Below are 26,972 nucleotides of genomic sequence, written 5' to 3' on the forward strand. Positions count from 1 at the left end.
TTGCAGTGGAATTCAACAGCAAATAAAGTACAGTACATTTTTTGTGAGATAACTGCAGAAGAAGCATGCAGTGGTTTCTTCTTCCCCACCTCTGAGTGTCCAGGTGCTGTTTGATGGGACTTGATGTCACCCCTATTTCTAGAATCTGGAAAGTAAACTGCAGGAGAGGTCATGCACAGGCTTGTGACAGGAACTTGCTTATGCGTGGCATGTGCATCCAGTGAAGATCAGGTTCAGCCATGGAGGCAGATCTCTGAAAGCAGGACTTTGACAGAGCTTCAGGTATCCTTTATGCAACTTCTGTTGTGCCGTTGAGCAGAGAAATACAGTTCAGTGATTGTGAATTTACCAGGATTTTTTAATACAAATGGGGAACCAAAGCAGGTAAAAGTTACTCGTCAGCCTGACTTGTGATGAGAAAATTCATCTCCTTTCATGTGTACTATCACTGTTAGAAAATCTAGAGGGGTATCTTAAAGAAAAACTGCTATAATGAGTGGGAAGACTTCCAAAATGAGTGATGCTTGTAGCAGAGAGTTCCACTTTGCATTATCTGAAATGCAACACTAATGGGGAAAGTACCTGCACATTTATGTAACATCTGTCATCTGCTTCTTAACTGAGGTGACTGATTCTGGAAGGCAGGGGGCAGAACTTGCTTTTATACTATGAAAGCTATAATGCTGCTGAAGCTCAAGTGCTGTCAGGCCTAGAATGTGACAATTTTTTATTTATTTATTTTAAAGCCTGACTTTGGTCTACCATCTACTTATATTCTGCATGTACTTAGTAGATAATTGTTCTCATCTCTCATGCTTGCTTTAGTGTTCTCTTTGTGTCATAGCCACAAACAGAGAAACGTTTGGGGATTGTTTCCTTCAGTAAGCTTGGATTTTTCTCTGAAATGATTAATGTTTGCAACCTGAATATAGAAATAATAGACTGAACACCAGCTGGTGAGGTGATGTCCTTCAGTTACATCTCTCTTGACAAGAAGGAGACTGGTTGTATGAGTATGCTTAAAATTTCAAGCTAAATGAGCCTGTACACATGGGGCTCAGAACTGGAAAACTTTTCATGGCCACCGAAGTTAAATGTTTTTAAAAGTTACTTTAATTTAGAGCCAGTAATTCCTGCAGTAGGGTTATTTCCAGTATGGCATGGCAGAGGCTGGTAGGACTCAGCAGCAGCTCCCTGGACAGGTTTGTGGTTAGGTTAGGTTATGAAACCTCTCTCCCCTTAATGAGTTTTATAGACATTTTCTCCCTTTCTGCCATTTTCTCCCTAGGTACTTGCAGCTTACCAGCTGTAGAGAGATGGGTTTAAATACTCCAAGTGGTCCTTCGTACTCCTTAAAGATAGGTTTTACCTCTTCCTTTGGAGCTGTGCAGGGACTCTGCAGTCTGCATCTTTAGGATACTTTTAAAACCTCAAATTTACAAAATCTGAGGGGAGCCCGAGATGAGCTCTTAGGCACAAGTTCTTCCTGTGAGGGTGCTGAGGTGCTGGCACAGGGTGCCCAGAGAAGCTGTGGCTGCCCCATGCCTGGCAGTGTTCAAGGGCAGGCTGGACACAGGGGCTTGGAGCAAGCTGCTCTAGTGGAAGGTGTCCCTGCCCATGGCAGGGGACTGGAACTGGATGAGCTTTAAGGTCCCTGCCAACCCAAACCAGGCTGGAATTCTAAAACCTGATTTGAGACTTTTTCATGACATTCTAGTTTAACCAAACACTGGGTGTGCAGGGGGGTGAGGTTGCCCCCCGGTGATGCTCTGGATTCTTTGATTTTGATTGTTTTTTTATTTTTTCCTCCAATACTAAGGCACTGAATCTCTTCCCTTGCTTTACCAGATGACCGAGCGCGTAGGTCTCCTCGGAAGCTTCCCACTTCTTTGAAGAAGGAAGAGCGGAAGTGGGTTCCACCTAAATTCCTTCCACACAAATACGATGTCAAACTGAAAAATGAAGATAAGGTGAGTTCTCTGTTTGTATTGTTTCTAATTATGAGTATGCAGGTTTGATTAATCACTGTCATTGTGTCTGTACAGTAACAGGCTGTCGACTATTTCTACATGTAATTGAGTTTTGTGGATGGTAACACCTGACAATTCCCTAGTAGCACACACTGAGTCGTGGTGCTGCCAATAGCCTTAGAGGGCTTGCTGTGAACTGGTGAGGCAGTTAATGGAATTTGGTCAGTTAGACCAGCAGAGGCTGCTCTTGTTCTAACTGAGCACCTCTGAGAGTTGTAGGTAGCTGTGCTTTGGGAAGCTCCATGTAGCTGCAGCAGTGCTGGGTGCTTTCTGTCATCTGCTTGCTAATTTAACATGGAAGGCAGAGCTGACCTCAATTTAGTGAGCATCCCTCACAGAGTACAGCACCACTCACACCTCTGGTCTCAGGAAAAAAAAAGTCAAAACAAAATGAATGTTAACATGTAAAATCTTTTAAGTTAGAAGCAAGCACAGCCAGAGGAAGGTCAGAGGTGAAGCTTTGGCAAGAAATTTGCAACATAAACTAATATATTTTACTCTTTTGGCTAACAGTCTCCTGCCAGTCTCTGTTGTGCATGTCAGTTCTGAAATTTCTCTTTGGTTTGAGCCTTCACAAGAGCTTTAAGGAGTGAGAAGTGTGTGGGCATGAAGCACTGCAATAGTCCTGCCTCCTTTCAGCCACGTGATACGTATTTATAATGTGGTTAGAAGTTAAGTGTTAACAGTCTGTTTGTTATCTCCAAGATCATCAGCAACGTACCAGCAGATAGTTTAGTCCGCACGGAGCGTCCTCCCAACAAGGAGATCCTAAGATACTTCATCAGACATAACGCCCTCCGGGCTGGCACGTGTGAGAACGCTCCGTGGGTCGTGGAGGATGAGTTAGTGAAGAAATACGCTCTCCCCAGTAAATTTAGTGACTTCTTGCTTGACCCACATAAGGTAAGAGCTCTTAAAAGTACCTCCTTTGCTTTCTCACCCTTTCCCCACTGTTAGACAGTCTTGGCGGAGACTTCATGTGGCAGTTGGGTAAGCTCCAAAGCTTACATCAGCTTAGTGAGCTGCAGAGCAGGAAGGTCCACTCTTGCAGGCTGACCCTTTGAGAGGTGACACAGCTGAAGGTGGAACTTTCTTTTCTTGGCTCCCCTCCAGTATAAGTTTTAGGTCTAATATTTGTAAATTTGTCATTATGATTCATATTGATGCTGGATGCTTTTGGCTGAGGTAATTGTCTTTAGCAAAGAATTCAAAACAATTTTTGTGGAATGAAGTTAATGCAGACACCGGATTTAGTGATTGTGCGGTCTTCAGTAAAAACTCCTCTGGTAGCTAATGAGGGCTCTTAAACAAAGCCTTCAAGAGTGACCATCCCTGAGTAAGAAAATCTGAGTGTTCCTATGGCAGTCCTAACTTGATCGCGTTTCTGTATGTCTGTTCTGAAACAGCCTTTTGCTGTGCTTATTACAGTGGGGGTGTTTTACTGCTAAGGAATCTCAGATTTTTAGCCTGTAAAGGTTATATCCGTGTGTTTTATTTTTTGCCTCTTGAAATATGTTAGTATTCTGGGTGCATTCTGAAACTGAAATTGAGATGCTGAGGGAGTTCTGAAATCGGTCTCTTTGGCTCTGGGTTAAACTGCTCTGTGCTAAAAGTGCCCTGTCAGGTAGGTGATCTCAGCAGCTTAAAACCAGTCACTGTTCAGTTGCATTGCTTCAGAACAGAATCCTTCCCCAGAACCAAATCCTGCACCCCACCCCACCCCCCCCCACCCCCCCCCTTCATTCTGGGTGCTTTCAGGCAGTTCAGAAACCAGCCTCTGAACCCCTGGCTCCCATAGATGCTCCTTTGGTTTTCCTCTGGGCAGTGAGCAGGGTGGGATCCGGGGCTGAACCCCCCTGTGGTTCATGATGAGGTCTCTCATCAGAGGATTTGTTTCTGCAATGAATGGCAGCATTTTCCAGGCAAACCCCTCCCCACAACTTGTTCAGGTTTTCGGTAATGTAGTTGGGAATGTTTAAAAACTCTTCGTAGTGTTTCAGTTTCTAAAGTTAAATGTGAGCTTTCCAGAGTGAGCTGATGACTCCCAAACCAACATAGTGACTGCAGTGCAGAATGTTGAAAGCTATTGCAGAAGCCTGTTACCCTTCATGTGCTGTGTACCCCCTGTTCATTGGAAAAGTACATGAAAAGTGAAAATAGGCAAAAGTAGTTGACAGGAAAGGATACTTTTAGTTACCTTTAAATGTTAATATAAATGAATTCTTTCTTTTAGTATATGACTCTCAACCCCTCAACCAAGAGGAAGAGCTCTCGATCACCTGACAGAAAGCCTTCTAAGAAGTCCAAAGCTGATGGATCATCCCTGAGCCAGCCACTGAGTCCTACTCTGTGGTGCCATGTGCATTTGGAGAAATCTATTATTGGCTCTCCACTGAAGGTGAAAAACTCTAAGAATTCAAAATCTCCTAAAGAGGAGCTGGAAGAAGTGATGAAAATTGTGTCACCGGCTAAACTTGGTTCTAACTTTCACATTCCAAAGAGGAGCCGACTGGGAAAGGGCAGCAACAAATCCTTGGACAAAAAGCAAAGAGGCAAAAGGGTTCTGAATGGGCAGAAGTCATCAGGGAAATCAAAGTCTCCAAGGAAAGGCTTGAAGACCCCTAAGATGAAAATGAAACAAATGACACTACTGGACATGGCTAAAGGTACCACTAAGGTGTCCAGGGCTCCCAGGAATTCAGGAGGCACCCCTAGATCTTCCAGCAAACCGCAGAAACATCTGCCTCCTGCAGCACTCCATCTTATTGCCTATTACAAAGAAAACAAAGACCGGGAAGACAAAAAAAGTGCTCTTTCTTGCATCATCTCCAAAACAGCTCGGTTACTCTCCAATGAGGATCGTGCCCGTCTCCCGGAGGACTTGCGAGGCTTAGTACAGAAACGCTATGAGCTTCTAGAGCACAGGAAGAAATGGGCCACCATGACCGAAGAGCAGCGAAAGGAGTACATGAAGAAGAAAAGGGAAAAGCTGAAAGAGAAACTGAAGGAGAGAGCAAAGGAGAGAAAGGAGAAGGAGATGAAGGAAAAACTGGAAAAACAGAAAAGATACGAGGACCAAGATCTGAAAGGGAAGAGCTTGCCTACTTTTAAACTGGTTGATACTCCAGAAGGACTTCCTAATACGCTCTTTGGGGATGTTGCCATGGTAGTGGAGTTCCTGAGCTGTTACTCAGGGTTATTGATGCCGGATGCTCAATATCCCATCACAGCGGTTTCCCTGATGGAAGCGCTTTGTGCAGAAAAGGGAGGCTTCCTGTATTTGAACCGAGTACTGGTCATTCTCTTGCAGACCCTGCTGCAGGATGAAATTGCTGAAGATTATGCTGAGCTGGGAATGAAGCTTTCTGAAATACCACTGACTTTGCACTCTGCTTCGGAGTTGGTTCGCTTATGCCTGCGCAAGTCAGATGTGCAAGAGGAAAGTGAGGTCTCGGATAACATAGATGAAAGCAAGGATTCAGCAGCTTTTGAAGATAATGAAGTACAGGATGAGTTTCTGGAGAAACTGGAGACATCTGAGTTCTTTGAGCTGACTCCTGAAGAGAAATTACAGATACTTGGAGCCCTGTGCCACCGGATTCTAATGACATACTCGGTGCAGGACCACGTGGAGGCCAAGCAGCAGACATCGGCTGAGCTGTGGAAGGAGCGCCTTGCTATCCTGAAGGAGGAAAATGACAAGAAGAGAGCAGAAAAACAGAAGCGAAAAGAAATGGTGGCCAAGAACAAGGAGAATGGGAAAGATGAGAACATGATGGGAAGAAATGAAAAGAAAAAAAATGAGATGATGAAAATAGAGCACAGGGTTGAAATAGAAGCTGATGATATGATCAGTGCTGTGAAGAGCAGGCGCCTTCTTGCCATCCAAGCCAAGAAAGAGAGGGAGCAACAAGAAATACAAATGAGAGGTAAGAAAAATACCAGGAGATTAGAGCACTTGTGTGTTGTGGAGTAGAGGTGAATAAGTTAATGGCAAAATCGATAGCCTGTTCTCAAAAGTATTACCTGCTTTTAAGGGATTTCCTCATTGGAGAATTGTGATTCAGCTGCTGTGGTTCCTATTGCAGTTCAAAATTTGGAGTGTTCACAAAAAGCAGTAACTGCTTCTAGAGCAGTGTTTAGTCTCTTTCTAGTTCTGTCAGGCCCAGGAGGATTGAAGAACAGAAACCAACAATAAGTATTGGTCTACATCCAGATATCTTCTGACTTTTATGTACATAGGGGATACTTCCTGTCTAAAACCTATTTCCTGCAGCTGCTGCTGGTCATGCTGCCATGCATTGTCAAGCTGGTGCTAGCAGCCCACCTCCCAGATAAGGACTTAGGCAACACATTTCAGTTTACAGTTTCTCATTTTAAGTAGTTATGGAGTTGTACAAGCTGCCTGCTCGACCTCTAAAACACAAGCTTCAGTGCCAGACTCCATATGCCTCTGGGGAAGTAGTGCCTTTTGCTACAGTGGAGTAAGAAGAGCGGAATACTCTGGAATTACACGTCAGGGATCTTTTTGGTTGCAGACATGGGTACTGGACAGCCTAGCTCATCTGGGTTGTTAGTTCCCTTCTGAAACAGTCCCACATGGAGCATGATTTCTGTGCCTTGGCTGGGATCTGGGAGTGTGTTCTAGAGACCAGGAATAGGTGAATAGCATGTAATACCCTGAGGCTTCTCAGGAAGGGCACTGGCCTCACTCTATTTACTGGCAGTAAATAGATTTTTCAGACCTTCTTTTAAGAACTGTGAGTCTCAGAAGTGCCAATAAACCGCTGAAGATCTGGGGTGCTGTCCTGCTTCTCCAGAAAAACAAAATGCCAACGAGCTACAGCCTGTAGCTGAAGGGCCGCAGCCCCAGGTTTTGTAGGGTTCCACTTGCTTGACCACAAGTTCAAATTCATGATAAGATTTTACTGCAAAACTTGATACATTTTGGACATTGCTCCTTTGGATATTTCTTGTAGCTCTCACTTGATGCTTTGTGCTAGTTATATGTGAGGAAAAGCAAGATTACATTGATGGAGATAAGGATAATTTGACTTGTGGCTGAGGAAGTTTAATGCATTCTTCATTCATTTAATTCATTCATTCACTCCACAAGGAAAACTCTGTCCCTCTGGCAGGGAAGGAAGGATTAAGCCTTTCGTTATGGTTTGAATTCATCTTGCTTCCTTTCCACAAAGCAAACCCCAACATTTCAGGTATCCAGTGCTGCTTTTACCCAATAAGTAGTTGCTTCAGGCCCAGAGGTAGCCTTTTGGAGTAATGATTGTGGTTAGTGTTGGTAGGCACCAGTTAGGGCTGCAGGGTTAGCAGCTCACGGGTAGCCTGCTCAGCACTTCAGGCCCGGGGGCTGGTGTGGCTTCAGGATGTGAAAAGTACTTGTAACCACAGTGAGAGCTGCATCAGGGTGCTCCTGCTGCTGCCCAGGCTCTCTGCAGGCTCTTTCAGTGTACTGGCTTTCACAGCACTTCAGTTACATTTGGTTTTATTAATGTTAGTGTCTCTGGGGGAAGTAGAAGGAGTTGCTGAGAAAACACCTATTGTGCAGTGGTTCTATATTCATATACATATATATGGACCAATGCACAATAGGTGTTTTGTCATCAGCTGCTCTTCACATATCTAGAGATATGTATCTCACAGTCAGAGGTTTCTTTTCCACTGCTCTGGTAGCATCTGTAACACAGGGAGCACCAACCTCTTTCTAGTTAAAACCTATCACGATTGAGGCCAGTGCTGCCTCTCTAGTCTCAGCTCAAAAAAGAGCCCAGTGTAAGAAAGCATAAGTGGGCCTTTTTTGTTCTTTCTTGACTTCAAAAGAAATCACTATAGAACTTCCTGTTGAAATAACATCATTAATATCTGTATTTTCTTGATAGTGAAAAGTTGCTTTCATTTCTTTGTTACTGCAGCACTAATTGTTCTTTGCCTTATCACCCCATGAAGCAACAGCTCCTGTACAGTCAGTTGGAGGTGAGCAAAGCTGGAAGCTTATGCAGCTAATGAAGCCTGCTAGACCAAAGTACCAACTGAGAGTAGCTTGCCATCTCAACTGAAAGTGAGGTGCAGGGAGGAAACCACTAGTTTGATGTCTAACGTGGTGTTTGGTGTCTAGTTGGTGTCATTTTGATTGAATAGTTTTGGCATATAAATAAATACGTGTTTCTGTTCTTTCCTTGTCTCTTCTTTATTCTGGCACTTGATGATGCATGTTGCTGGGTTAGATAGAAAAAAATACCTGTCTCATAGTGCCCAGGGTATCCCAGGTTGTAAGCATAGAGGAGTTTGCTGGCAGCATGGCTGGTTTTGGTTATAGTCTTGGCTCTTGAGGGGAAGGTTCTGCGGAGGAGGGAGGTGTCCCTTGTGCTAGCATCAGGCACAGCAGCAAGTCTTGAGAAGGTGTCCAGGGGTTCTTGGAGAAATCCTATTGCTTCCATCTCCTTCTAGTGGAAGGTGAGAATGGTACTTCCTGTAGTCTGGGTCTCGTGAGGTTTGTGAGACTCAGATTTAGCTGACACAAAACATTTGGTACCGTGAGAGTGACTGTTGTGCCTTATTCTGATTTCAGGACTTCAAGATAGGGAAGCAGTCATAAGGTTTAGGGAGGAGTTGATGTTTACAGACATACTATGAGGGTGGTGAGGCACTGGCTCAGGTTGGATGGGGCTTGGAGCAACCTGCACCAGTGAAGTTGTCCCTGCCCATGGCAGGGTTTGGAACTGAATGAGCTTTAAGGTCCCTTCCAACCCAAACCATTCTAGGATTCTGTGATGTGTGTTGTGCAGCTGCTTGTGTCTGGCAGGCGTAGATTCACAGGATGGTTTTGCCATGCTGCAGTTAGAGTAAGTTGGTATATTGTTGGTGTGTTGTTATATAAAAGCTGATAGAGCGAGTTGGTGTAACAAATGCATGGGTATGTTTCTCAGCATGTCTCCTCTTATCCGTCAGGCTTGATGACAGTGGCAGGACTTCAGAGACTTACCGGGTGTTTGTTGGTCAACTGTTACCAAACCTGCCTGGATACAGAAAATGGCTGTGAGAGAGTAGGTAGTAGCCCTGGAGAAGTCCTAGCAAGAAGCTGGCTTTCTCCCTTGGCCAGCAGCCAGTGTACAACCTCCATACACTTGCTTTGACCTCTGAAGTCTTCATTTCTTCATTCCTTTTGGGTTTTTTAATCTGCATTTTCTCAGGACACAGGAATGTTGCCCACAGCCTTTTGCACAAGTTATGGAGGGGTGATGTCTTTGTCAGGCTGAAATCAGGCTCTGGAGAACCAATGTGACTCAGTGGGATGTTTTGTTCCTTTTTGTCCTGGTGAAAGTACATCTATTCTTCAGGCAGGCAGAAGTGGAGAGAGACTCTTGAACCATCATGAGAACTGTAAATCCTGCTGACCTTAGAGTTCCTTCTCTTGGCAGAAGCTTGCTCCTTACCTAAAGATGTGAAAGGACGTGTTTTGTTCTGTAAGACCCTGTGACCAGGCTCAGGACCCTGTGATGCCAGAATTTAGGCCACTTCATGTTTTTCTTTCCGTTCTTTTTTGTCAGCAGGTGTGGATATTGACAGCTACTGAAATCCCAATACTGTCATGAGTTGGAAACCTAAGGTTTCTATTTTCATGTTCTTCGAATTATAGACTGAGGGAAAGCATAAGGTGTGAGGAGCTGTAATATGGTTGCTATTGCGAGACAGCCAGGTCTGGTGCTCCAGTAGGTGAGGTTGTGGGGGCAGCGGTCCCTGTAGCTGTGGCTGTAGAAGTCTGGACATCAAGAGCCAAGCTGGCCTCCGATGTGACAGCTGCACCACTGCCAACCCTTGGACTCCTTGGGCAGCCCTTGTTGTATTTTGTGCTGAAGGTAAAGATCATTGGCCCAGTTGTTACATGGGATTGTGCAGCAGTGGATGCCACTGTTGATATAGAATGAGGAATGATAATGAGCATGTTTTATCCAGACTTTCCACTTTTCTCAGCCCAGTTAATCCTTATAGCTTGACTTTAAGTCTTGATTTCTTTTTCTAGAATGGTGGGTGGAAAGCAAGATTGATGGGTGAGTGCCTATGCTGAAAGAATATTAACCAAAGTCACCAATAATTTATTGGGTTTACCCCCATTGTGTGGTCAAATAAAAGAGAGTATTGATGTCTGGATACAGTAGAAGAAAGTTACTACTTCTCTGTACTAATTCCAACAGTGAGGATGGAGAGAGAAGCAGAGGAAGAAAGAATCCGGAAGCATAAAGCTGCAGCTGAGAAAACGTTCCAGGATGGGATTGCCAAAGCGAAGCTGGTAATGCGCAGGACCCCGGTGGGCACTGATCGCAATCATAACAGGTGGGAAAGGAGAAGATCCCCAGCTGCCAGGTCTGCCCTCTGTGACAGGAGCCCCCGTGGTTGATAAGGGTGTTGAGAGCTCCCTGTGTATAGAACCATGCAGGAGAGCAGAAGGGACAACTTTGTGTATATGGGGTGTAACAGCCTTCACTGGATTGCACTGGCAGCTTGTTGAGGGCTTCCTGTGGGGGTCAGGGTCCACCTAGTGGAGCTCTGGCTTGCTTGCACTAAAAGGGGTGTGACAGGCAGGATTCTGCCCCTCTGGTGAGACCCCCGTGCAGTCCTGATAGAGCTCAAGAGAGCATGTGTGGGACAACAGCACAAGAGGGACGTGGAGCTGTTGGAGTGAGTCCAGAGGAGGCCATGGAGATGCTGCGCGGGCTGGAGCAGCTCTGCTCTGGAGCCAGGCTGAGAGAGCTGTCCTGGATCAGCCTGGAGAAGAGAAGGTACCTTAAGAGGAGACCTTAGAGCAGCTCCAGTGCCTAAAGGGGCTCCAGGAAACCTGGAGAGGGGCTTTGGACAAGGGCCTGTAGGGACAGGCAAGGGGAATGGCTTTAACCTACCCGAGGGGAGACTGAGATGAGCTCTTAGGCAGAAGCTCTTCCCTGTGAGGGTGCTGAGGCGCTGGCACAGGGTGCCCAGAGAAGCTGTGGCTGCCCCATCCCTGGCAGTGCTCAAGGCCAGGTTGGACACAGGGGCTTGGAGCAAGCTGCTCCAGTGGAAGGTGTCCCTGGCCATGGCAGGGGTTGGAACTGGATGAGCCTTAAGGTCCTTTCCAACCTGAACTATCCTATGATTCTGTGATTGTTCAATAACCAAATTACTATCTTGTTTTTCATGTTTGTTGTGCAAGAATGCTCTTAGAATGGATTCTAATGAAAGTGTTCCATGCTTCTCAGCTGCGCTAATATAAAGATATACATGCATCCAGTCTTTGACTCAAGTACATAGATGCTTTTCTATGCCAATAAAAGCAGATGTATGTACCTAGCCAGGAGAGGAGACAGGACATGTTAACATGTGTGTTTCCTACAGGTACTGGCTGTTTTCGGATGAGGTTCCTGGCTTGTTCATTGAGAAGGGCTGGGTACATGACAGTATAGACTACAGATTCATCCTTCCCCATCAGAAAAAAGAAGATTTTAAAAAGGACTACAGCCCAGGAGGTAAGATCAGCTTGCCTCTCTGTAGGTGCTTCCTTTGTTGCTGTCAGACTGTCTGAATGGATTTGTGGATGTGAAAAAACTGTCTAGTCTGAGTGTTTTCATGGGGATGCTCTGATTTAAGCCTTCTTTAAACCCTAGAAGCCTATACACAAGAGTCTGCTCATGATGCTCTGTCCTGCTGCTGCAGGTCTTGGGACTGCCCACAGTGTACCACATAAGGGCCACGGGATACAACCACCTCTCTTAAAAGCAGTGAGGTTGATGTCAGTTGTGGACTAATCCCTCTCATTTACTCTGAACCTGCTGAGTTGCAGTGTGCCAAACTTCTTTTGCAGGTGATCACTCTTGTGTTGCAGGGTGTGAGGGCATCCATCATTGTGCTAATGTCCCACCAGTGCGAAGAGCCCCAGATTAACCTGTGAAATAGTGTCGAGCTGTAGGTATCTCCTACAAAGCGATAGCTTTGCTGATGGAGACCATTTGGGCAAACAGTCCTCTTGCACATGTCCTCTCAGCCTGCTGTTCCCCTTGTACTGAATGTGCAGGTGAGATGCAGCAGGTGGCTGAAGTTCTGGTGCTCCTTCTGTAGTTGTGCTTGGAGCCTCTGAGGTGGAGCCTTGCAGGCAGAGCTTGGGCATGCACAAAAATCGACCTGGGGGGGGGGAACAACACTTTCCTGTGGAAATAGTTCTTGGTACGGAAGAGCATGCTGTAATCTGACTCCAGTGTAGTTTCAGTCCTGCTCGCTTCTTGCTTTTGAAGCATCATAAGCTGGCACTGAGTCCACCTGCAGTGACACTGCATGTGATGGGTGCATTGGGTTATATCAGAGCTCCAGCAGTAGTGCTTTGGACATTGGCAGAGTAGGTATCTACAGAAGAATGGGTCAGGACAAACCTACAGTGACAAACCTAGCTGTCTGTGGGTTGTCAAGTTGGAGGTGGTACCACTCAGTGGTCCCAGATGGGTGGAATTTCTTATGTGAACTCTTTCAGCTATAGACCAACACTGCCCCCATACACCAGCCTGCTTCCATTTCTTACCTGCTGCCTGAGTATTTACCCAGCTACTGTGCAGGATTTCAGCATGTTCCTTTTAAAGCTTAACAAGCAAAGGCTTAACTAAGCAAAGGATAATATTCGTGTCAGGTTGTTACCTAAGATGCTCTGAAACACAAATACATGTTGTTTATAACTCAGTTCTAAATGTATTTTGTCAGTGTATAGCTAAAAAGCAAAACCAGTTTTATGTGTCTAAAATAGCAGGAACGCTTTTCTGAATTTCATGTGTGTGCTTTTAGATGCAGTATTTTCTTTGAGATTCTGTTACAATTTTCTGTTAATGTCTGTAAATGCATATACCGTGAGGTAATACTGGATTAGTTTTCCCTCCCAGACACGTAGATGCTGTGTGAAAACCCTGCCGTGGAGGTAGGTTAGTTTGTGCAGAACGCACATGGTTGCTGGGGGGGAAGGAGAAGAAGCCACTCAAGTTTGTGTTTTTTCTCTTGCAGACAAGCGGAAGAGCACAGCTGCGGATGGCAGAGTGAGCAAAGTGCACAGGCCCTTGCACGCTACAGACCTGCCCGCGGAGACCACTGTGCCCAAGCAGGGACAGAACTTATGGTAACACAGCTTTGGTAGCTGCCAGGGACTCACAGGGCAGAGACAAGGAAACAAGACCCATTTCTTTTGATAGACCCCACTCTATACCGCCACTCTTCCAATACTCAACAGCTGGGTCACTTCAGCAGCTCCCCAGGCTGTTACTGGTATTACCACTAGTCGAGAGTGGTTAATAGGGCAGCCAGTCCCAAGAGCCAGTGGAACTGTTATAATCAATCTCATCAGTCGGAGCCAGTATGAATTAAGCTGGTAAAAGGCTATTTAGATATATTGCTTTTAAAATAGTTTCTATTCAGGAGAAGTATTAATTTAAAGAATTGTTGTGTGCTTCTTTCAGTATTGGGAAGTGAACAAAACCAAAACACCCAGGACAGAGGAGGGAAGCAGTGGCCTAGCAAAGTGTATCTGGGTTTTCTTTCATGGTTCATCTCAGCAGACCTGAATTGTGGCACATGGGGTCTTTAAGCACATGAAATTAAAGTCTTCATTGAGATCTTTGGAGACAGGCCTGTATCCTGCATGTTCTTGTACAATGTGAGACATGCAAAGCCATCCCCCAGCTCCTTGTCAGTGTCTTCACAACAGACTAGTGGTGTCCGTTTGTTCTCCTGTAGCACCTTATCAACTTGATTTTTGTTGTTAGTGGTAATTATAGCTTGGCAAAATCATTCTGCCATGTTGATAGCCTGTTACCCTTCAGTGCTTCCCAGAGCCAAGCAATAGCCACCTGTGTCTTCTAAGTGAGTCAGATCTAAACCTCTAACTTTGAGCATGGGTGATTGTGATTTGTTCCAGTAATTTGCCCTACCAGTGTCTTGTATCTTTAAAGAAAATCTCCAGTGTTAACTGTTGCTCTGTGTGCGAAGGACTGATAAGTGATGTCTCCAGGCCAGGAAATAATGACTACACCTTCATCTGCTAAACTGCTTGTGAAGGACTCTGCATTTTTCTAGATAACAGTGGCTTTTCCCCAGTTTTCTACCTTTGACCCACAAAGTGGAGTTACTTGATCTTTGATAAGTACCATCAGCTCCAAAGCATAGTTTCAGTGCTGTGAGTCAGAACTACTTTACTATCGATATTCCAGTGTGTCCCCTTCCCCCCCCCCCCCCCCAAAACTGAGATGGGTAGATGCTTTCATTCATCTAAACCATCAGTACTGAGTACTCGCTCTCTGTAGTTCTCTGCCCCTTCTCTTTCACGGCTGGCAGGCTGTAGGAGAGAGTGGTGTTTCCTGTGCACACTTTCACTCTGTCAGTATTGCCATGACAAATCTCTCCTTCCTTTCTCAGTCTAGTCATCATAGAATCACAGAATAGTTCAGGTTGGAAGGGACCTTAGGGCTCATCCAGTCCCAACCCCTGCCACGGGCAGGGACACGTTCCACTAGAGCACCTTGCTCCAAGCCCCTGTGTCCAACCTGGCCTTGAACACTGCCAGGGATGGGGCAGCCACAGCTTCTCTGGGCACCCTGTGCCAGTGCCTCAGCACCTTCACAGGGAAGAGCTTCTGCTTAGGAGTTCATCTCAGTTTCCCCTCTGGCAGATTAAAGCCATTCCCCTGTGTCCTGTTCTTACAGGCCCTTGTCAGAAGTCCCTCTCCAGATTTCTTGTAGGCCCCCTTAAGATACTGAAAGGCCACAGTAAGGTCTCCTGGGAGCTTTGCATTCTCCATGCTGAACAACCCTGTGTACATCTTGTCACAACAGCATATATCAAGCAGTTGGGCTTTCCTAGGGTGCTAAATGGGAAGTCATAGAGAACTGTATGGACCACAGGGAAGTCCTCTCTTCTCTGCGAACTGCCTCTTGTAATACTTGATCTTCATTTAGCAGATGTGTTCCAGTAGGATGAAATATAAGGAAAACAGTAGCTTAAATTAATAGTGCATGTTGCTATGAACTGAAGTCAAGATACAGCTAAATTGGATAAGTGACACAGAATCCCTGTAACTTGTAATTCCAGGCTGAACTTGAGAAAACATAGTGTTTTACGTGACAGGGCTGACTCGCTCAGTTGGGTTGGCTACTGTCAGCAACATGCTGGGGGAGATAGGAGTGGTTACAGAGGTTGGGAGTGCTTTACAGAGCAACCAGGCATCCATCCCAGGAGCAGGAGCTCCTGGAACCAGGTCCTGTGTGCTCTCAGGACGGAGTTACATTCTGTTACAAAAAGCTGCTTTCCTTTCCTTGGGGAACAGTCTTGCTTCCCAGTATCTGTTGTTCCTGGGCCTGCTTTAGGATAAGAGGGAAACTCTTCTCATGTGTCAATAATTGCCTAAGTACTATGAAACAAATTACAGAAATACTCTAATTACAAACAAATTACAGAAATACTCAGCAGAGAGGTGGGAGTGCTGCTGGAGGAGAACAGGGAAGTCTCCTAAAGAAAGAGGATTTCCTTTTGATACAGAACAAAGGGGTCAGGAAATTAAACTAGCAAATGGCAGGTTTGAAATAGAGAAGGAAGTGTCACTTCAGATCTTGCAGCTGCTACCAGGTGCTGGGGATCTCCAAGTCAGTCCCTGTTCAAAGCATCTGTTGGACAAATTGCTGCAAGAGGAGCTTATTGGGGAGTGTTAAGCACAAAGGTTCTTGTCTTGGCACCCAAGGAGGTCCTCAAACCTACAGATGCTGAAATCTGTGGGGGCAGATCAAAGAAATGTCACTGCATCCCTGCTCTGCCCTTTCTTCCCTCAGAAATAAGATGCTGAGCTGGGTGGATTTTATCTTTTTTTTTGTCCCAGTGTCTTTGATTTCTGTCCTTTTTGGTACCTGCTGGGAAGACCTTTTAACAGTCCCAGTGTGTGCTGGCTCTTCACTGAGAGGATCATGCCTGTGTGTGGTGTTCTGCCAGGCAGGCTGGCAGTGTCAGGATGTCCATGGCTAGAGCAGTGCAGTTGGAAGATCTGTGCCAGATGCAGGCCTTCACGCCTTCAGGTGAGCGGGGGGCACAGTGGCAGCTTTTCAAAGGAAACATAACCAGTTCTGGCTACACATTCTTCTGTGCTGTCTGCATGGCTTTCTCCTAAGCGACAGGGCAACCTAAAGCCATTTCCACAGACAAGCAGGAAGCTTCCTCAGCTGAAAGACTTATTTAAAGCTCTGGAACTGCAAAGAGCTGTTAGCTAGGTTTGCTAAGTGCCTGTCTGACAGCTGTCACCAATTACAGGTCAGCTTTTACAAAAATGCAAGTGCCAACCTAAGAGCTGTTATTTCAGGGATAGACAGTAACTACAACTCCCCTCTGAGGAAATCCAGATTCCATTTACTTCATTTTTGCCTTGGCCATTGATCCCTCCAATCTCAAGGACTCCCATGAGCACGGATGGATATGGAAGAGTCTCCTCCTTGGCTGCTCTTTGCACATTGTCCTTGTGCACCCTGAGAATCCTTGAGTCCACTAAGGTCCTTGGATACCTCCATTCCCTATGGTTTAGGTACAAGGACTTGCTGAGCTGTAACTCATGATGTTAGCATGTGCTGCATAAGTCTCATTTCTTGCGTCCTGCTTTACCTCCTGCCATGTGTCTCTTTCCTAGTCATACATCTAACATGGGATTGGGAGTAGCCTTACAGTGCACATAGAGTATCTTTAGCTTTACCCTTTTAATCTCTAGAGTGATGAGACTTAAAAGTTAACATCAAATTAACACTGTGAATGGTTGGATTTCACAGAAACTGCTCCTTTGCTTCTTGAGAATGGGAGCTGGCAGGTTATTGATCAAGGGAGAAATAAATTCCATACTTCTGCCAAGAGTTACAGAAACAGTATCTCATGCAAGTCGTTTCTGCTTTCAGTAATTTGTCCCCCAAAAGAAGAGGGCCCAGTGTTCTGTCCTAGAAGTGCAGAGGCTGAATCATTGCTCTCATTCAGAATCATAAAAGCTTGGTTACTTCTGCCCTCTCCAGACAGATGCACCAGTCCCATTTCTAACAATGTTTGCCACTTCCACTGATGTTGTTGCTTATTAAAAATATCTCCCCATTTGAAACTTCTGGGCATATGGTCCCTGGAAATGTCTCTTTCTGTCCTGTGGCACTTGGGGAGCTCTGTACATACTGGACTTCCCTGCAAAAGCCACAGATTGATCGCAGTATATCAGTGTGCAGGAGACTTCTTGCTCATCCTGATCAGAATGCAGTTGAATTTTGGCAACAGTGGCATCTCTGCAGAGTAACTCCCGTTGTTCTTCATCTATCAGGAATACACCATGATATGGCGGGTCCCCTCCGCAGACAGTGTGAGTTAACCATGAGTGAGTGCTGACAGACTCCATTCTCACGCCTATATTCTACAGATGGAGTTTCCCTGTTTCTGCCAACCCTCCAGAGCAGGTACTGATTCTGGGCTCCTCTAGGTGTTGTCCTCTTGATTTCTTCATTCCCTAGTCTTCAGTCTGGGTTTTAGACCTCTCTCTGTCCCTTGTAGCCTGAGAACAGATAGGACTGTTCAATCTAACGTGCATACTGATCAGTCTGAAGACCTCTATGTGGTCTTGACTCTCCCAAAGGCATCCTTCCCATCACTCTAGGTTGTATTAGTAAATTCTGTGTCAGACCACATGAAGGGCACCAGTTGGCTTCCCCTCCTTCTTATCAAGAGCCACAAGTTCATAGCCCTGTTGCCTCCCATGTTTAAAATGCAAGCCCTGCCCTACTGTATCCATGCTCCTGGCCTTCTGCTGGCTGAGCCCCAGCTGGGGGTGCAGATGGTTCCTTTAGGTAGGATGGAGAGCATGGAGCTGAGTAGGATGGAGAGCCAGGAGCTGTGGCTGCACAGAGCAGCAAGGTGTCACCTCTCAAACCAACGCAGGTGCCTCTTTGATACGTTTGTATTTTGCACATTGGAGTTGAAGCTGCTATAGAACAGGTCTGTCTTCCAGAAGTTCCAGCTCTCAGGGCAAATTGGGAAGACTCAAGTACCTGTTACAGATGTTCTACTCCCTGCCCTGTTTTCTTTTCAGCAGGAGCAAAGTTGTGCTAGGTCTTAGCTCCTCATGAGAGGATGATAGTTGTTTTTTCACACTGGTGGCAGCCTGTGCTGTCTTTCCCCAAGCCACGTAACCCTGGAGAATCCAAGTGCCATGTGCTGACTGCTTCCAGGGTCCTTTCATTTTTACAGTAAGACAGAACAGTGCAGGGGATTCCCCCCTTAGAGTTGCAGCTGTGGGAGGAAGCTGAGAAAACTCAGGCATGGTCATTTTGTATATTTTTCCAGCTGGATCCAGTGGTATATTGCCAGCAGCGACTCGTGTTGTTTCATCATGACCTAGGCAACCTTCTCGGCATGCCCAAGGAATAGTCCTTTGCTGGGTATCTGCAGGGCAACTCTTTTGAAGCTTGGTTCATGCTATTCCCATATCATGACTTCATACTGAAATATGGCTTAGGCCCAATCCCAAGGTCTGCCTCAAGTGAATGGAAGCAATTTCATAGAATGGTTTGGGTTGGTTTGGTTTGATAGCAGATATTCTAGGAAATTTCTCATTTCTTTAGCAGAAGTCCAATAGACTTAGAAACACAAGTCATTGCAGTGGTCTGTCAGAAGACCTTCCAGTGAATCTGGGAATTGCCTGTCAGATCCCATGGCTGCAACATTTGAAGTGCCTGTGGTAGGCTCTAGTAGGTGAAAGGTCTAGAGCCGTTCTGTCCTGTTTCTCACAGGGGAGGGTAGTGGTGGCCAGCAGATTTGATCCCAGTGTGCAAAGTGAGGACGGAGTGTACTGAAGCAGGTGACTGGCAAGAAACTATTTTTCCTCCATTTTTAAACAATGAATCCTATGTTTTATTACAGTAATCAGTTTTCTGAGTGCAGATTGTGAAGCCATTCCCCTAGTAGGAGTCTATGAAAACTCTGAAATATTTTCTTTTCAGGTATGATATTTAGTAAGTATTTCTGCCAGAAAAATAAGCATTGTGAACACTGTTATTCCAGGAGGAGCCAGAACAACTTTCTCTAGTTGTTGCTTGGCTAATCTGAGTTTGTGCCCAAGAAGAAAATTTAGATCTGGAGTCCTCTTTGCGTCTGGTGAGGATCGCATAGTGGTCCATTGCAGTTGTTTCCATAAAAGGTTGATGCTGCTCCCTCACTTCCCTCTTCTAAGGAGCAATTCTCTTTTGGGAGATGTGGTCAGTCTCATTTGCTGTAAATGAGCTCTACAGCTCAGATAGGCTTTGTCCTCCACCAGGTGAGGAGGCTCTATGGCATCCTAGGGTGGAGTTGGGGGGGGGGGGGGGGGGAAGAGGAAAAGAGCAGAAGTTCAGGCTGTCTGAAAGTTAGCTTAAACCTACAGCCCAGCATTAAGAACTGATTGTGCTCTGGAATTGCAGAGGATGCCTCATGTCGATAGCTGCAAAAGCTTTCCTTTCTGAGATCCAGCTAACTGCTGGATTACTGCTGCTGGCCTCAAGGACCTCCTTAGCAGGGAGGTCTAAAGCTAATGAGTGTGGGTTTCATTTACTGCATTTGAGGTTTCAAGTTAAGACAAACTTCTTAGCAACAAGGACTTCTGTACTTGTAGAGAGCATGGCCTTCACAGTCACAGATCCTCATCATGTGCCGGCATGGTATGAGTCAGGACATACCCTGTGGTAATATAGGAACTTCTTGTGTGAGCAGAAGTTAAAGGGTCTGCATAAAGAGCAATTGAATTGCTGTGCTGTGCAGTGTATGGCATGTTCATCTTCCCTGGTACTTCTGAAATGATGTTTCAGATTACTTAAACAGACTGCAACTTAGTGAATCTAACCCCTGGGGTAGATGACTGAATTCAAGTGCCAGTGTTTCAATAAATTTTACAGGGAAAAATCTAGAAAATCAGTTCTGTGTTTATTTTGATTTTATTTTTCTTACCCTGAATTTCACTACATCTGGGGACCTGGAAATGAGGCCTGTCTGAGTCAGGAAGCTTTTATGCCAGCACTACTGGAAGCATTTCACCTTGCTCCATGGGGTTGGGATATAGGTTACTTGTCATCCCTGCCTCTAATACTTGTGCACCATTTGGAAGGAGGAGTTGTCTTGCCACAGAGACACACTGGCTGATGCTGGTACATGTTCTGTCTTTCAGGTTTCTCTGTGACAATCAGAAGGATTTGGATGAGCTGCTGGATTGCCTGCACCCACAAGGAGTAAGAGAGAGCCAGCTCAAGGAGCGTTTGGAGAAAAGGTGAGCCTGCTCCTTTTTTTATTTTCTGTGTGCTTCCTCCAAGTCAAAGCATGTCCTTCTCATAGCAAGCATTTCCATTCCTGCAGCAGCATTCTGCACTTTGTCTTGATTGTGCCTGTGCTGAAGAGGGGAGGATACGGAGGATGAGAAATTGCTGGTTTTCTTGGGCAGTAACTGCAGGTTGTTGATAACCAAGGGTCTGTCAGTCTTGAAACTCCTCCTTGGAGCTGGAAACAAAGGCACAGCTTTTTCATGCAGAGCCAGAACCGCCACGTGCTTTCCACTGTCTTTCAAAGAATGTTATGCACTGGTGGAGCCTGGAGATTACAGGGGATACCATTCTTGCTCCAGTACCCCCATAGCTCATGGGGCAGGAGCCTGTGTATTCAAAGGTTGGTTTTGATTTTCCAGGTACCAGGACATCACACATTCTATCCATTTGGCTCGGAAACAGAACTTGGGCCTCAAATCCTGCGATGGCAACCAGGAACTGCTGAACTACCTCCGAAGTGATCTAATTGAGGTTGCGACTCGGCTGCAGAAAGGAGGCCTGGGATATGTTGACGTGACACCAGAATATGAAGCAAAAGTGAGTGAACAGGCAAAAGTAGTACTGAGCAAGACAAGCCTGAGCACTTTGTGTAGAAGGTCTTGACTCTTCTCCTCAGATAAGAAGATGAGGGCAGTTTTCTCGTGCCCTTTCTTTTTAAACACTTTATTTCAAGATTACGCAGCTGCTGGCTTGAGGCCTGTCTGGTGTAGGTGGGAGCTAGGTGTCCTGTTAACTTGTCCTGTCTCCTTCCTCTAGCAGTGAACTTCTTTATGGAGCATTAGCAGACCTCTTTGTATTTGATTTTTTTTAGCTTCTGCATCAAAGCCAGCATATCTTGGTGAGAGCAGTTTTCCAGTTTGGAGGGTTTGGGGTTTTTTTTTGTAAATTCAGACCACTTTAGCCTTGGGGTGATGATTATGTCCCAGTTCCAGGGCCTAAAGGATGTTCTTTCCATAGGTATATCAGCATGAGAAAGTTAATTGTGCAGTGAACTGAAGTATGACATCTTGGTGGGCTGGCTAGTTCAGCTGAACTCATGTGAGAATTACTGGTGCACTGAGTGTCTGTAGGAGGGGGGAGATCTGCCTGGTGTGGGTAGAGTACACACTCCTATGATTAGTGTGTGCTCCTCCTGCCAAATGATGCTGGCTTGAAATAGTGAAAGCTGTGGTGAGGCTACCTCCTGAGTCACTGTAGAGACTTCCACTTGCAGATGAGACCATAAGTGTTAAAAGGAGGGGAAGAGTTAAGTCACTAAAGGAGTGGAAGAATGGCTTAGTGCTTGGTCATCGTGGATTTGAGTTTTTGGGAAATTCTCATGTGTTTGGTGGTTTGTTTGTTTGTTTGTTTTTTCAAGGCATGTTGCTTTTTTCTGACCAGTATTATGCACGATCAGCTGTATCTGAACTCTAGCAGAAGCAGCAGCAATACACTGATTCCACAACCAAGTATGGTAGATAATGACATTGCATTAAGAATCCCATGTATCCATTTGCAGGACAGACCTACCTAAAACAAAAGGGAGAGTAACATTAGCTGTTACATGACCATATCCTCTTCCTAACAGGTATACTCACTAGAGAGCCTGAAGGATTTTGGAGAGTGTGTGATTGCACTCCAAGCTGGTGTTGTTAAGAAGTTTCTGCAAGGTTTCATGGCCCCCAAGCAGAAGAGAAGGAAGCATCAAGGAGAGGACTATGTTGCCAAGGCTGAGGAGATTGATGAAGACAAGAAAATGGCAGAAGAAGCAAAGGTATTTTTCACTTCAGGGCTTTGTTTTTGTCTTGTGATGTGCCTCTTTGAGCAGGGACAGTACATCTTATCGGATACTAAATCCGGAGTGGCTTTTCCCCGCTCCAAGTTTGGAATGTAGGTGATGGGGCCAGGTGTTCCCCGTTTATTTTGAAGAGTAAAGGCATTGGCAAAATTAATATCGTACTGAGGAATTATAGTTAATTTTCTCTCTGTGAGCAGGAATTTTGTGAAGTCATATCTGAGTTCCTTTGTGAAGTTTCTCACACAAGTTGGGTACTTTAATAAAAGCATATTATGAAGCATTTATAGAGAAAGTAACAGGAGTTGTATCCATCAGGGAGGACTCATGGTCCATAAAGAGAAGTAGAGACATGTTGATGTTTTGGGGACTGCAAGGGCGTTGGGTTAGAGTAAATCTCAGCATTATGCAGGAAGCAACGCAAGTCATCATGTGCCTGGAGACACCCACACAAGATGCCAAACTGAGGGTTGCACACAGCGTGTCTGCACACCTGGGCACACAAGCTGTATGTGGCTGCAGTAGAGAAGAGGTATTGTGGGGGTAAATATCCAGCCTTCCAAACTGAAGCTTGGATGGGGTGGAAGATTGCTGTGGAGGGTTTGGTTGGTTCCCCAGGCAGTCGAGCTGTACTAGTGTTTCATTTGAAGAGGGATGGATGCTAGTACTTGGGAGTAGCTGCTATGAACTAAGGTGAATAGGATGTTAGTGCCCTGTAGCAAGACTTTACCCACTGCCCCCTTCAATGTGCTTTGCCCCAGTTGATCACTGACTTCAGCAGAAGTAGCAAGATCAGAATTGGATCAACAGAAGCATTTAAAAGACCCAGCTTACAATACTGTTTGTCTATTGGGGTGTGGGGGTTTTGGTTTGGGTATTTTGGTTGGTTGGGTTTTTAAAGCTTCTGTCAGTGTATGCTGGACACTTGCTGGAACATCAAGTCTTTGCTATGCTGTGGCATTAATGTGTTAGCAGGGTATTCAGATAGGCACTAGAAATTTTCACACTACTCAGTTGTCCTGAAATATTTAAACTTTGCTAACTTTGCATCCTTCAGTCCTTAGTGCATGAGGAATAAAAGCCAGTGGTGCTGGAGCAGTTATTTAGGCAATGCTCTCTTTGTCAAGCTCAGAATTTTCTAGACACTTGTGATGGTACAAGCAATATTTGTCTTACTTTGTTGAGTTTTGGGGCTGGTTTGTTGGTTTGCTTGGTTTATATTTGGGATTTTTTTTTGTTTGTTTTGTTTTCCTTCCATTTATCTGGATTGAGCTTTTTTTTTTTTGCCAAAGCAGAAAAGCTTTATAGATGACTTGAAAGAGAAGCCTAGATCTTGGATACAGTTTTCCAATGAGAAAACCGGACTGTTAGGCTTTTAAAGACAAGCCTCCTGCATAGGTCAGGAATTGCAAAGTCTTCTAGAACCAGACCTGAGCCGCGAGTCCGTAGCAGGTAAAATAAAGCATAGCTGTACTGGAGAAACACACTTAATAGACACAGACCATAGGAGTGAAATTGCAGCCCTGTGGTGTGGTTATTTTCTCATTTTCCATGTGAGAAACAAGTCATGGCTCAACAGGCCCCTGTTTGCTGACATGTCTGTACCAAGGGTTCCTGCTGGCTGAGCTCGAGGTCGCAGCGCAGCCTGGGCTTGTGGCTGTTCCTGGTGCCACTGTGCCTGTGAAAACATTCCTGCTTTAGTGGCAGCAGCACCCTGGGCTGTCCCAGAGCAGGACAGATGTGACCTCTTTGAAGCGTGACATTGCAGCACAACTGCATGGGCATGGGCAGCTGCTCCTGGTTTTCAATGGCCTTTTCGATGGTGAAGGGAAAGCCTAGAGGGGGGTCAGTCCTCAGCTGCAGACCTCAAAGAGCAGCTCCACATTTGCCTAGGATACTGGGGGAGAACCTTTCTAGCTGGAGGTTTGTCTGCCTTTACCCAAGGTGGTTTCTGTCACTGAAGTTGAAATGTGACTGAGGACTTCTCCTTTGGGATTTCTGTGGGGTATTTTTTATTTTCCCTGCTGGATTACCCCTCTCCAGACAGGAGGGTATTTAAGTAACTCAGTCTCCTGTTTGCCTAGTTGGCAGTCTGAACTCCCTTGATAATGGTACTGCTAAAATGCCACAGTCTCATGATGCTTGGGAAGCAAGACTAAAAATCTGCTAAATTCCACAGGCTTGGGGAGAAAAATCTAAGCAAAACTTGCCAACAGCTTGTGCAGATTTATCTTGGCCCAGCAGTTACCCAGTATATTAACAGCAAAACCCAGGAACAGTTACTTGGAAAATCAATTGCACAGTATGTGAAGCACCTCAACAATGTTCTGCAAATAGCTCAGGGCTGTGTGATCTGCCGCAGGAGGCTGCGCAGGTTTCCGTTTGTCTTGAATGTCTCGGGCTCCAGGTTCCACACTAGCAATGGCAGCAAGGATGTTGGCATTTTATAACAGTTTGTGTGTTTTTCCAAGCATCTAATATATGCTGTGCTTCCTCAAATTCAGTCAGAGGAGAATGTGCAACTCTGCAAAAACCCTGGGTTTTGTTTGGCTCCCAAACTGCTGTCAGCTGCAGAGTTTAGATTTTCCCATCTGACACTTCGCTGTTTGTTTTTTTCACTCTCATGGGGTAGAAGAACATTAACTTGGGTCCTATTATGTCCCTGTCATGTCTAGGCCATCACGTCATTGTTGTAAAGCAAAGGATTAACGTTGGAGTGAAACATGCGGTGGCCCTTGATCTCTGTTCCGGTGCATTTCTGATTTACTACAGTGTTGTTTCTAAACTTCAGAGTTGAGTGTGAGATGCCACAAGTGACTTGAGATATGCAGGCTCCAACAGTTGCCTTGGTACCAACCTCAGGTTTAATGCTTTCATCCCATCTTGCAGCTAATTCTGGAGTTTCACATGCTCCAAACTCGTCTCAGGACAGTGGCTGATTTCCTGTCTTGAGCTCCACGTGCTCTGCTTGACAAACCTGATGCCCAGCGTGCAGGACCAGGCCTGTGGTGGGTCTTGCTGCTGTTCTGGATTACCTCTGCAGTACCCACAGGAGGGCAGCACAGGCTGCTCCACTCCACCATGCTGAGCTGTGCTGCCAGCTGTCTCCTAACTTCCATCCAGCATTTTACAGTGCTAGATTTCTGCCTTTTATTTTCTTAGCCTAATGATTATTTGGGTTAGACTTTCAAAGCAAGAATTCACTGGAGTTCACATAGGTTGTTTCAGCCTGGCCGTGAAATGCGAAAGGGCTCTACTGTTATGAACAAGCTGTCCCATCCAGTGAGGCTGGTTATGAATAAACCACAAATAGGACTGCTGAGGCTGTATAGAAGGAAAGAAACAGAGTTGTGCTTTGGTTATTAAGGGCCCCAGCTAAAGGATATAAAAATATCTTCAGACTGTAGCGAGTTATGTCTGTGTGCTTCATTGTAAGTTGTTAGGTCTGTCTGCAGGTTGCTTCAGCCATGGAGAAGTGGAAGACAGCAATCCGTGAGGCCCAGACCTTCTCCCGTATGCACGTGCTGCTCGGGATGCTGGATGCCTGTATCAAGTGGGATATGTCAGCAGAGAATGCCAGATGCAAAGTGTGTCGCAAGAAAGGTAATGCATTCCTGCCCCACGCCTGTGTAACAGTTGGACGCTGTCACCTCTCCATGCCCTGCTTAGGCAACATGCCCTTGTAGTTTGTCAGTGTCTTTGGCAGTATTTTGAGTTTTGAACATCAGGATTTACTGTCAGAAGCATTGATCTTACAGAATTATTTGACCCTGACTCCAATAAACTGTTCTTACGAAACCAGTACACAGTCTTGCAGAACATTGCAGAGCTCTGCTGTCTCATGGGTACTTGGGGTACTTGGGCACAAGTCATCAATAATCCTCCTGGAAGCACTTGTGCCACTGTCCATTTCCTGGTTTTGTTTTTGAGTTGGAATGGTCTTTGGGTCTCTGAGACTTTTCAGTTAATCCCATCTCTTACAGAAGGAATGAACAAGGAGAGGCTGGGAAGGATGTTATCCTTTGGGAGAGAGTGAGGTGGGATGATGCTACTTTGAGGCCAGGGTGGGAGCAGAATTGCTGATGGGCTGGAAGCCTTATCACCTGGGGAAGTAACCAAGTAAGTGACAAGGGTCTGCCTTCTCTGTACACACTATAGTGTGGAGGGCTTCAGAGTCTTGCAGGTGGAGGGGAGAGTCGAAGGGGTGTCACCAGCAAGAGTGCTAGTATTTGTTCTGCCATAACCTCTCCTTTTGGATGGAAGCCTGGAGAAGAGAACTTGGTAGTACATTCTGCCTCATCATGTGCTTTTTGTCTCACTTTCTATTTGCTGAAACACTAGTGGGAAATGAGGGCAGGCAGGAATGCTGGACCACTTGTGCTTACCAAAAGGCTGTGCCATCCACCTCCTCAAAGAAATAATGGCTGTATTGGTGCAACGTCCTTCATCGTGGAGCCTCAGGGATATTCCAAACCAATGCAAAAACTGCCCAATCTGCTGTTGAGAGGGGATTCTGGGCAGATGTAAGGAGGGGGCTTACCTGAGTCTAACAGATCATAGTTTCACAGAACTTAAGAGCTGGGATGTTAGACAAAAGAGAAGTTCTGGCATGTTCTCTGTACTTTCTTTTTTTTTCTTCTTCAGTAAATGAAATAGCTGGCTTAGGACTGTCTCCCTGTTTTCATGCATTAGTGAGAAGCACAGAGAGGCTAGTTCTGCTGCATACTGATTTTCTTTGTGGGCTTGCTGCCTTAATTTGAAAGAAGATGCTGTGCAGGTTAACCAGATTGAGGGTACAATAAGAAT

At 45.6% G+C, this 26,972-nt stretch overlaps 1 protein-coding gene across 1 annotated transcript in view; it reads left to right on the top strand.

Annotated features, from left to right (window-relative positions):
- Positions 1-26,972, top strand: part of BAZ1B (bromodomain adjacent to zinc finger domain 1B) — a 49,028-nt gene that overhangs the window by 13,068 nt on the left and 8,988 nt on the right. Inside the window, exons 5-14 of the mRNA XM_057406496.1 lie at positions 1,849-1,970; positions 2,736-2,933; positions 4,264-5,959; positions 10,241-10,379; positions 11,415-11,545; positions 13,059-13,170; positions 20,242-20,340; positions 20,752-20,929; positions 21,960-22,145; positions 25,622-25,769. Of these exons, the coding sequence (XP_057262479.1) occupies positions 1,849-1,970; positions 2,736-2,933; positions 4,264-5,959; positions 10,241-10,379; positions 11,415-11,545; positions 13,059-13,170; positions 20,242-20,340; positions 20,752-20,929; positions 21,960-22,145; positions 25,622-25,769 (3,009 nt within the window). The remainder of the gene's footprint in view (positions 1-1,848; positions 1,971-2,735; positions 2,934-4,263; positions 5,960-10,240; positions 10,380-11,414; positions 11,546-13,058; positions 13,171-20,241; positions 20,341-20,751; positions 20,930-21,959; positions 22,146-25,621; positions 25,770-26,972) is intronic.

This window comes from Pezoporus wallicus, unplaced genomic scaffold, assembly GCF_028554395.1.
Source record: "Pezoporus wallicus isolate ANWC-B61680 ecotype Strahan unplaced genomic scaffold, APGP_CSIRO_Pwel_v1 contig_7963, whole genome shotgun sequence".
Lineage (NCBI taxonomy): Eukaryota > Metazoa > Chordata > Aves > Psittaciformes > Psittacidae > Pezoporus > Pezoporus wallicus.